Source organism: Maniola jurtina, chromosome 19 (genome assembly GCF_905333055.1).
Source record: "Maniola jurtina chromosome 19, ilManJurt1.1, whole genome shotgun sequence".
Classification (NCBI taxonomy): domain Eukaryota; kingdom Metazoa; phylum Arthropoda; class Insecta; order Lepidoptera; family Nymphalidae; genus Maniola; species Maniola jurtina.
Genome location: NC_060047.1, coordinates 8,839,014 through 8,851,610, shown reverse-complemented (window position 1 = coordinate 8,851,610; position 12,597 = coordinate 8,839,014). Strand labels below are relative to the sequence as shown.

General features: G+C 34.0%; 1 protein-coding gene across 2 annotated transcripts in view; it reads right to left on the bottom strand.

Moving 5' to 3' along the window:
• Nucleotides 1-6,614: 6,614 nt before the first annotated feature.
• Nucleotides 6,615-12,597, bottom strand: part of LOC123874917 — a 138,399-nt gene continuing 132,416 nt past the window's right edge. For both annotated transcript variants that reach the window (XM_045920480.1, XM_045920481.1), the window contains 3 exons: nucleotides 10,920-11,033; nucleotides 10,722-10,819; nucleotides 6,615-9,744 (listed from right to left, as the gene is read on the bottom strand). In XM_045920480.1, coding sequence (XP_045776436.1) covers nucleotides 9,579-9,744; nucleotides 10,722-10,819; nucleotides 10,920-11,033 — 378 coding nt within the window. In that variant the 3' untranslated portion in view covers nucleotides 6,615-9,578. The remainder of the gene's footprint in view (nucleotides 9,745-10,721; nucleotides 10,820-10,919; nucleotides 11,034-12,597) is intronic.

Below are 12,597 nucleotides of genomic sequence, written 5' to 3'. Positions count from 1 at the left end.
TGAACTTGGTCTGGATATTGTTGCCAGATATGATGGTAATTGAATATAAATAGATTTGTACAATTGGACAGAGTAAAGACATTTTTGCTAATTGTACGATTTGAAAGATTTTTTGTTATTTTACTAGTTTAACAGTAAAAATGTTTCATTTTCATCCAAGTAGTAAGTACCATGTTGAGTTTATCTGGCAACACCGATGGTATAACTCGCCTTATGTCAACAGTACTTATCACAATTATTTTTATCAGATTACGACTCTCGTGATGTTTTGTATAACTACTATTTAGTGCATAGCTTAATTAAGTATATCAAAGAATGCAATAATATTTTTGGGACTATATTATTGTTGAACTAATTTTTAAAGTAAACACCAAAGTTTAAATACGTGCTGGTCAATTTGTACTCCTTCTATTGTTACCTACTTGAAAAAATTAATAAAAACATTTTAACATTTAAAAAGTTTCTTGTATGCTTTATAACCATTTGCGTACTTGTATTAAGGCCGATTCACACCAATTGCGTATGCAGCACGCATACGTGACACGTGCGTAGTGACGCGCGTGAATCCGTAGACATAACTGCACGCATTACGTCTACGTGAACGTTCACGCCACGCAAGCGGTATGCCATGTCTTATACAGTTCCATACATTACAACGCAATGGTACGCGCTACGTCTACGCTTACGAAGCCTGTGTGAACTAGCTTTTAAGTAGAGGTCAGTGAATTTGTGTATACCTAGTTTAGCGTTCCAGATTAGGCATTCGTGGTTAAATGGCATAAACTACTAGCTTTCATAATACAAAAAAACTTAAATGCCGCGTTGAATTGGATCAGAATAGTTAAACCGGGTAACCTTAGAAACGCGATCAATGTTTTCATTTAATATTATATTGAATTATAACTAGAAACTAGATAAATATGGAGCTGATCGCCAAAATCCACAATTGATACGATTCTAACTGGAATTCAGTTTATGCACAATTTGGTCCAAAAAAAAAATCCCAGGACCACTAGACTTTATCGAATTATTTTCTAAGAAACAAAAGCTAGCAAATACGTACGCACTAAAAAACGTACGCATGTTACACTAACACTACTCCATCCCACACAGTTTGTTTCCAGAAAATAAATAATGTCTTTCTTGGGAAGTTGGACCACAATGTTTATCGTGTTTCTATAGTTAACTGTAATGTCTTGCTGTTCTTATTCCATGCCTTTGCTCTTATGTGATTCGTAAAAAAATTGAATCATTTTATCCATAACACCAAGTACTGACCAGCAATATACAAGTAGGTCTACGTCCTCATGCATTAGTTAGAGAATTGTTTTCTCATGTCATTTTGACTGTTTTGTTCAGTGTCCCATGGGTAAAAATGTTATGTGTTTTAATTTTATTGTTACACAGCACTATTTTGTTTTACATATTTTCTAACAGAGTTTTATCGAAATGTAAGGTCTCATTGTAGTATACAATGTTCTTAAAATAAACTGCTAAAAGGATCTCTGTGTTTTTATTTTGATATGTACCTAATCTATTTATTTTATCAGTAGGTACATAGCACCTATTATGGCGGCTTAGCTAGACCCGAATTTCGTACGAAAATGCACGTAAAAGGTGGACGCACACTTATCCGAGCCGAACGCGTCGAAAGAAACTAATTTTAGATTTCTGTATATGAAATCTCATGAAACCACGCAAACTTCCGATTCGGACGATTCAACGTAAGAGTGCGAGGTTTCATGAGGTTTCATATACAGAATTCTAAAATTCGTTTCGTCCGACTTGTTCGACGCGTTCGGCTCGAATAAGTGTGCGTTCACTTAACAGGGCTCTCTCCGTCACTCGTTTCCACTCGTTTCATACAATCGTAGTTCCAATTTCATTTGAATGTTAAGCAACCAAAGTCCATGAAATTTTGCAGACATATTCTAGAAACTAATGTCTGTGGTGTTTTAGATTTTTCTAAAAATATGTAGTTTTAAAATTACAGGGGCTCAAAGATTTGTATGAAAATTTTAAGACCGCGTAACTTTGAAACCGAATATTTTAACAGAAATCTGGAAAACCACAGACATAGATATTAGTTTCTAGAATATATGTGCAAAATTTCATGGACTTTGGTTGTTTAATATTCAAATGAAATTGGAACTACGATTGTATGAAACGAGTGGAAACGAGTGACGGAGAGAGCCCTCTTAAAGTGAGCGTGGTCCAAAGATGTGTTTAAACATCGTCGGTATTTTTTAGGACAAAAGAAAAAACAAATTGACAAAAACTTCACCATATATTTATTATTAATAAAGACAATCTAAAAGATCACGTAATAGTCATTGTCTTAAAAAATTATTTACCCTAATAAATTTATCAATATACATATAGTTTTATTTTATTACTTATTGTTTCAAGGATATGCGAAGTTGTGAAGAGTCGGGGGACAGGACTCGAGAATAGTCGTTGTTCTTACGATCATCACATTGAATATAACAATGAATCTAAAATTTATAAGTAACACATTTACACCTTTCAATGATTATCTAATTCCACTGTTTAATCTAAATGCTTACAACCATTAATGAACTAACGTGACTACGCGAAGAATTGTGCTAATCTAAAGAGGTGTCTACATTTTTTAAAGACTTTTGTAATTTACAGAACGTTCAAAATCACAACACAGAGTGTAATATCAAATTATCGTGCATTTGGCACGCGTCAGTTTACTTCTACGGTTACATAATAGTAAAGTACGTATGACCTTCCGTCTTGTACTACCACGCTCATCAATATGCAGCATAGAAAATTCAAAAAAAGTACTTAACTTCTATTTAAAAAAAAATACGCAAAATAAACTGATAGATTAACGTTGCGAGTTGAAAAGGATAGCAAGGTTGTCGATGTAGGGCGCGCAAAACGAGTACTTAGTCCAATTTGAACACGAGGCGTATTACTGCGCATTTTACAAAAAAGTTATTAGCCGTTCTTGTGCATTTAATCCTTAGTTTATGACCTGCACAAACCGTTATGTTGCAACTTTAAAAGTTCAAATTGGACTAGGTGGGTTACTGGTTTGGGCGCACTACACTAATTTTATTACTCAAAATGCAAAAGGTAAATGTTAAATGTTATCCAATGCACCATAAAATGATATAAATAGGATTAAAAATCTTTATGATGTCGTGGTAGTACCTACCGCCGGTCTCAGTGACAGACGGATTTCCCGCCTATCACTTCTTACATACATACTTTATTCCATACAAAATTAGAAGAATATATTATCCACTTAGTCTTACATAATATTAATAATAATACTATAGTATATAATAACATTGTGTTGACACAAATACAATAAGGATATATACAATTTCAATTCTTTGGATACAACACATAATTGGAAGAAAATAGAAAGAGGAAAATCCATAGTTGACACCACGATAGGGGTAAGTACATTTACAAAACGTTTACGGCTTATTTTAGTTGCTTCAGAGCCGGCGCACATATGGCGGAGCGCAGCGTAGAGCATGCCTGCGAAGTTTTCTAGTCGCGTGACAAATTACGCGAATTTCTACCAGAGAATGCGCGAGCACGCGCAGGCCTGCGCGCGGATGCGCGAGTATCCGCACGAATGCACAATTGATTTTAGTTTTTTTTTATAAAGAATATTAGCCATGTTTAATCATGACTAACATTCCCCTTTCCCCTCCAACTAAGCGTTAAGCTTGTGCTAGGAGTGGGTACGACAATAGTGCAACGGGTGGGGTTTGAACCGCCGACCTTTCGGATTTCAGTCCGCTCCTGTAACCGTTGAGCTATTGAGGCTCGATATTATTTCAATGAGGACAATGTCGATAATATTTTGACTGAAAAATGCTCTGCGCTGCGCTCCCCCATATGTGCGCTGGCCCTTAATAATCATTGTTGCTTTCGCATAATGTATGCTACAGTATAAGTTGTATTATCTTTTTCACTTTCGTAGATTTCCCATCATTCGTTAAATTGACTTGTAGTTATTGTATTATTTTAAGCCGTCACTCTGTAATATCATCAACGATGATTTATGTTGGTAGGCATGGCTTACAAAATAATTTATTATTTATTAATCATCGCTTAAAACTCTTTACGTAATTCATTCTCGTTTTAAAAGAACTTATTTGGCTAATTTCATATTAATATTTGAATCTCTTTACAATTTTTCTTTGTCCGTTCTTTGAAAAGAGTAGTTTATTTATCCGTTGAAGCGACAATAATATTGTTACTTTGTTTGTAGTTAGTTAGCCCGTACTGTCTCTATATTAAAAAATAAATTAGATAAAACGTAAAATAATTAATTTACTAGCAACGATTGAACTAATACTGATTCACTGCACGGCTACTCTGTTCATTCAGAGTGGACGTAGCGAACCACAAATAAATGCAATTTCCAGTGCTTCATCGAATCTGATTTAAAAATAAAACAAATAACAAAACAACAGTAAGTATATAAAAATAAAATCGTAAGGCACTTCTATATTTAGATTGAAATAAGATTGTCCAAATCTCATCATTTAACACTCATTTATTAATTAGCGTCCGTGAGTAATTATTCCAGCTATAATAGACTAAATAAATCTAGCGGCCACGTTTTGAGAGTTCTGAGTTTAGGATTAATAGGTAATTAATTCATCGAAGCGCAGCACCAAATTGCAGACCCATACATTAAAAGTAACGTGAAATGCATATTATTTAGTAGGCATTCGTTATAGGTATATTCAATACATCGATGATTCAATCACGTTTCTGATTGGATGTAATTATGTACTATATACTGAAATATATTAAGGCCTCAATTTTTATAAATGAAGGCGGTCTAGGTAAGTTTCAAGTGCCATTGACTCTACCATGTTGATGCTGTCCTAGACGTTTTTTTCGTGATAAATATTCGTGGATAATAGGTATAAAGGCACTGCGCGACTTTGTCTGTGTTGGTGTTAGCTGGCGGGCGTGCTCTGCCTTTTTGGAGTGTTTTTTTTTTTTGTTAAAACTGACTGGAAAGTCCTCTAAAGGGGTGCTGTGCGTATGTCGGTGAGTGCCGGCACAGACGGGGTCCATACTTGTATATTTTAACTAACTTGTTACAAATAACTACAAACTTGACATTGGCTAATCTTTGTAAAGCCAGAAGAGAGAGGAAAAAAAGGCACTGCGCTTCATATCGTCAGTAGGTAAATAAAACGGATGTTAGACAATGAGGGTATGTGTAAAGTTATACCCTGACTAGCGTCACTTTGGCACGTGGAATGGGAGAACGGTAACGTATTTCTTACTTCAAAAAGATAAAATCATTATTTTCTCGCAGAATAAATTTTTTGTGTATCTTTCAGTCTTAGTAGCTAAGAGTATTGTTAAAATATATCTCTGGAGGGACTTGTCTTCCATAAATCGTATGTCATTGACGTAGACCTACTTCCGGTATCGTTATTTGAAAATATATTTAGTGTTTACGTAAGATTTATTTATTTTATGAAAATAATTCCGATCTGAACGTTGACAAAAATGAATACTATAAATACTTATTATATTGACCATGGTAAACAAATAATGTTAAATAATTTTGACAACAATTATAATAATTTAACGATTTACAAGTACTTATAGGTATTGTTGCGAATTATTATAATAGATATACTTACATTAGTAAATATAAATAATCAAATCATAATATTAGTCTATGCAAAGTTTTCATAATTTATAAAAATTTTACCTACTATCGTTCATTTATTTACCATGGTCAATTATTACTTTATAAGAAATATATTAAAATGATTTTTAAAATCGATTAATTTTTTCTACAATTAAAACGAATGGCGTAGGTATTATTTTCAGCAGATTCAAAGCACTAATTAATTATAATTTCACTAAATCTTTTAGAGTTTTAGATAATGCCTCATCTTATTCTAGGTATGTTTCTCTAACGTAATCAATTCTATTTTATTAATTCCGCAGTTTTCTAAACGTGGCATTCTAATTTATCTTTTATTTGGCAATTATTTGGCATATTGATTGAAAAATTAATAATAATTAACAGTTTACCGTAAAACCTCGACTAGTTTGTTAAAAACACAACCAAATAATCACACAAGTTAGTGATTTACAAATACATAGAGCATTTATATTTCAATTTTATCTTAAAATATACACTAATAAATATCATCTAAAATTCTAGAGCGTAGGTACCAAAGGTGTACGACGACGCCACCTTATGTTGATTTGACAGAACTGCACTGAAGCACACATTACTGAGACAGGTATTACTGAGGTAAGCTGTTTAACAGGGCTCTCTCCGTCACTTACTCCATACAATCGGAGTTCCAATTTCATTTGAATATTAAGCAACCAAAGTCCATGAAATTTTGCAGACATATTCTAGAAACTAATACCTGTGCTTCTGTGCTGTGTAATATATTATATTATCATCCAAGCTTTTTTAAATTTAAGGCTTGCGTAGCAGACAGCTTACCTCAATGTTATCTTACTATTTTTTATCATTACGTTTTGGCAGATTTTCATTCAGGTACAGATGGAAGGAAACAAATACAATATATCGTATGCCTCCAGCTTATATAGTGGCTTGCTTAAAAAAAATCCTCTGTCCTTTACGTCTCTAACACCTAAAGTGCCACACGCGTTTGCTTAGAGTTTCATGCAATTAACCTAAGGGTTAACTTAAAACAGTAAAATTTTAAATATATAGGTATTTAAATTACAAACATGTCTTTTTCTAGGAATACTGTCCAAATAAATATCTAGTTAGCAATAATATCGGAAGACGAAGGTCAATTCGAGAGTTATGTATAAACGGATTAAGCGCCAAACAATTTGCCCCCTATTGCAAATATTGGTCTCTTTAAGAATTTTGAGAAAACCATATTGATTTCTTACTAATGTAGTGAAAGATTCGCGGCAAATGAATTATTTATCCGTCAATATTAAAATAAAAAGGCTATATATTATCTACCCTGCTACCCATTGAGTAGAACTTCTTTCTCTACCTACTTAGTACTTAGTCAATGGTAGAGAAGTTTAGGTAGCAAGTCCAAATAAACGGTGCTCTATAATAAGTATATTCAGGAATTATGTATTAGTAACTTATGACACGCGTAAACCGATTTTTATTTTATTAATAATATGATTTTGGTGGAATTACATTTGGTCTTATTAAAATTCTCAGGCCTTTGAATAAGAGACAATGATCTAGTGTAAATCAACAATGTCGAATTGGAATCTAATACAGGGGGTTAACGTAACACAATAATTGGTACCTACCTACATGGCTGACAGTGTATCTAAAGAACGTGTTGGGTGCCCGAATTCGTGTGAAGACCTTTATTTGGTAACTCAAATTCGGGCTGATGACCAAGTGAAATTCCACCATTTGGCACAATGGTTGTATGGTGGTGTACAAGCCTATTTATACCAATTTTTGGCATTTAATGCGTTCTTAATACATAACTACTGATTAAGAAACTTCACAACCGTAGAATACGTTTATTAAGTTTAATGGGTTCCGATATTGGCAGCAGAAATTTCCAATAACTGGCAGATTCGTTATATAAATTGAGCAACAGTTTATTGCTCGATTTGTACATTCTATTTAAATAATACACCGATTTATTTAAAACAATAAACATTACATATTATCACAACACGTATAAGGTACACGTACATAAAGCCAAAGATTTAAATCGTTAGATTCGTTATCGCCCACTATTACCCTGTATTTACATATTATTCGCAATCGAACGCATCGCGCCGCACGCTACTCGTATGTCGCACATGATGTTGCCACTAAGTGATTGCAAGGCGAGGCTGGAATTCAAGTTCATTCTGTATCTAGGCGTATGATTGCGCATTGTACAAAAACAGATTTTAATTTATGGCTTGCGCGATCCGCCATGTTGCAATTTCAGATTGAACTACTTGTTCCGCTTCTCGGTTGCTACTAGGTACGCCCTCTTTTGCGAATGTGTAAATACACCGTTACAAGTGTGCAAAATGTACCTACCTATTCATAGTTATCAAGTAGAATAGAAAAAGATGTCAGTTTTTCGTGTCAGCACATATCACGGATTTAAATCTTTGCATACAATTAGTTAAGTACATACAATTTACATTCATTAAAAATAATGTACTTTCGAAAATTAAGTAAGTACACATCGAGTATCAATTATTTATTAATAAACAAGATACCGCAGAGCAATCAACAACAAGGAACTACATAATATACTTAATAAAATTACCAACATAAAATATAGTTAAGTATATAGGTACTTTGAGCATTTTGATAATATTTGTGTAAAAAAATACTGTTATTTTTATTTAATTCGGCAGCATCTGTGAATGTGGATCAAATATATTTTTATAATAAGTAATTTAATGGAAAAAATAATGATGCTGCGTCAATCTTTCAAGATACAATTGTTTAAGACCTGTGTTAAAAGAAATTGCAAAAATTAATTAATGTATTTTTATGTGGCACTTGATTCATTCTTACCAAATGAAGATTTAATCCAAATAACAAAATGATTAATTAAATACTCGCAATTAATATTTTTTTAGATAGGTCTGTAATAAATTTGACGAAACATTCACAGACGCGCGGCTATCAATATTATTCTTTTGTCAATATTTTTCTAAAACTGCGTCGATATGTCACTAATTTACGGTACGGATAACGAATTGAATTCCGTTCTCTTAAATTATATTTAAGTCTAAAACATTCGCGCATTTCAAGTACGCCTCCCATATATTTATCTAGTATGACTAGAAAAATAAAAATAAACAAAAAATATTGTCTACAAAATAACAACAAGAGAATGAGCAAACAAGCTAATGTAATAAATAGTGAGCTGGGCTCGCAATAAAAACGAACAATTCAATAGAGGTAGTGTAGTTACTACACGAGCTACGTTTAATGTATCACACGTAGTTGTAATGTAATAGAAATATAGATTAATATTATCTCGATAAGCTGCCCGCCGATCTGAACCGTAGCTTCAAGAACTATTGATTTATTTACAACATCACACTTGCAAAGTCACATTGAGAAGTCTGTCATATAAAAACTTTACGAAGGCCTTACCTACCTATAATTAATTATTATTTATTTATCAATCGTTATACAAAATATTTTTACGCGATCTCATGTAGCTTAGCCTTATATGAAATTTTCGAAATACCTATTTTTTTTTAGTAAAGTTTCGTTTATTTACCCAAGATCTAATCTCTCTAGCTACTATTTACTAGTTTGCTTCGTCTAAGTCACTTTCATTTTAATCTATAAAACTATTTTGTAACCATAATAAATGCTCATACGGTTAGCATTTTTTGAATTTGTATCTAGACATTCGTTATTACAAAAAGTCGGGCGTGGTGCGAGTGAAGGCGGGCGAGTACGGCGCACGCCATAAGCGATTGCGATGGAACGGACAGGTTCGACTCGTATATATTGTTAGGCCAATGTGATTCAACATTTAACAGATTACGATGATTAGTCGCAAGAAGCACAGCACGACGCGCGAGCGGAATGAGTGAGCTAGAAGTAATTACTGTGCGGGCGGTTTGCTTTGGAATTCAGCAGTCGCTTGTGATCTGTCGTCACATCGCTCGACCTTTTCATAAGGCTTTTCGAGTTTAGGCCTTTTCGGCTCGGCGTCGAGTGGCCGGTGCGACTTCATGTGTGCGCTACGACTTTTTACTTTGTTAAATACTCTGAAACATAATAGGGTACACATTAAGAAACAGCAACGGAAGATAAAAGAATGAAAGCGAAACAAAATGTTAAATTGTGAAAAAAGCAGACAAGCTAAGCAAGGCATTTATACTTCATAGTTAGTGATTTGTAAAACTATAATATTTACATACAACATCAATACACATTTATTTTCATAACCCTCGAGTGCAGTAAATAAAATTTACATGTAACATCAATGTCATTTGCAATGGACATAATAGGTATTCACTTCAAACTATTTTTCTTTTATATTTACAAAAATATTTGACATAGTATGGTCCCTGAGACAGTGGCAACATATTGATTTTATTAAAATTCTATGAACGCGCAACCGCAAATCAAATTTAACGGAATCTCATCATGTATTCATTACGAAAATGAGTTTACATCAAACTGAGTCACATTTGCGCATTCAATAACAAACTAAGTTGTCACAGGAAACTTTCTATGTCTAATTAAATAATTTACAATTTATTTCATCAACTGATTAGGTATTATTATTTCCAATTTGAATACCAAAACATTAGCTTCACTTGCAATCGACATTAAGAACAGAGAACCTCTTGTCAATTATATTATACCAAATACATCTTATTCGTTCAATAATAATAATGTAGCATTAAAAACAAACAGCATTCTATACAGCACAAACACTCCCTAAACCACAGCAATGTTAACTTAATAAAGAACATAATACTATGAAACTTTGCAAAGTTTTCGTTAGTTTACCAAGCTGAATCAATCAATATATGGACTTAAATATTCTCTAATCATTTCTATACAGACGCAATTTAAGTCAAAGATATTTTTATAAACATTAGATAGTTTTATAAAAAAGATGTACAAAAATGATGTAAACTTTAAACTATTCAAGTTAAATTGCGTTTGCGGATATTTGCTGTTGAGGCCGAAAAATGGAAGCGCTATGCTGCGTATTCCGGATCTTGGCACTTACTTCCCGCAGATCTTGCAGGGAAACTCTTCTCCTTCGTATGGGGTCGGTGGTGACGAGCACGTTGTCGACGCGATTGATGAATTCTGCCCTACCGAGCCCTGGGTGTAAACAATTCGATAGCGTTAACAACCTATTTTATTATCACTATTCTGTGAACCTGAACACAAAATGTAGGCCAGTGTTCGTAGCGGTGCTTACTTGGTTTGCTTGTGAGTCGTGCCAACTTCGTAAGTACAAAGTTTTGTAGTCTTTAGTTACTTTCTTCCAAAAGTAATAGAACTGCACACATTGTTTGGAGTCCTTTGTTCTAACCTATAAAAGAAGATTCAATATAAATATATGTGGATACTTAGATATATTATACTATATATAGCTCAATTACCACTGACTCATTGACATAATTGTTCTCCTAGAAAGAGACGGAAAATGATATAATGATGTTGGGGAGTTGTGTTCGGTTTTGGGAACCCTCTGGGGAAAAATTATGACATTTCAGAAAAACAAGATGGCGGCCGAGGTGATTTTTGCAGCTTCGTTGTTTTCCAACCGATTTCGTTGAATTTTGCAATCTTTAAAGAAACTGGTTAAAGATTAATAAAAAAAGTAGAAAAAATTGGAAAAACAAGATGGCGGCCGAGCCGTAGCGTTTTCAAAATTTTGATTTTTCGACCCCAAACCGCGGCGCCACGGATCCGAAACGGGAAATTGAAACTAATAATTTTTTTCTGGTTTCGTCTACGATTATCCTGAATTTTGACGGAATGGGAGTGGTTTTTAAAAATTCAAGATGGCGGCTGTCGTGGCGGCCATTATGTTAGAGATACGAAAAAACGCAATTTTAAAAGTTAAATATCTCAAAGTTGGCAACATCGGAGCGATTCGGCTTTTATGAAGCGATTGTACGTATAGACTCGAGGTATAGATTGAAGAAAAAAAATTACCCTATTTTTTGGGGAAATTTCAAGATTTTCGGGAAATTGTAAAAAATCGAAATACGCACTTTTAGCAAAATTCGAGTATGAGCGATTACGTGTTTTGCTTGTGCAAATGACATTTAGGTATTTTCGTCGCCGAGGACTGGCAACACTGGAATTTATCGAAGCAAAAGTGATTTTCGACATTTGTCTTTTTCAGGGACGATCATTTCGCGTGGGTGCGAGCGAGATGAGAGATTGAAACGTCATCGGGAGCGGTATATCCTGTAGTTATTAGAAAAGTTGTACAACGATGTAATTTATTTCTGCGAAACAAGTTGGCGGCCATTTTGTAATTTTTTGAATTTTTCGAAATTTTGATCACGTTTTTGAGGCAGTTGGCGACATTTTGGAAAGTCAATATGTACGAATCGATTGTGTATCTCGGCTGGCAGTATGGAGATATGCAACCAGTGTTGCCACTTTTAGGGAGATTTTCGAGAATTTCAACTAAGAAACTCCTGTAAAATTTTGTATGAAAATTTTTTTTTTCATTGATGGTGTCATATAGAAAACAAAAACTTAGTAAGCCAAAATTATGGAGAGAGCTGATGATTGAGGATATCGGAGACGGGTGAAGGGCCCGCTTAAGGTATTGAAGATAGGTGGGGGGTGCTCGAGCAAATGTCATTCATGACGTCATCCAATTGCCAAAAAGCTGAAAAAAAATTCAAAATGGCGAAGAAAAGATGGCCGCCATACAAATTTCGCCGGCGTCCAGCTCGGAGGGTATAAAAGATGGAGGTGCGGTTTCTTGGCAAAAGAGGATCAGGATCCAAAGGTCTAATCGATGAATAGAAAAAAAATTCAAAATGGCGGAATTTATTTTCCCATACATTTTGTATGGCGAATATTGAATGTCTCATTCTCCTAGAAAGAGACGGAAAACGATACGATAATGT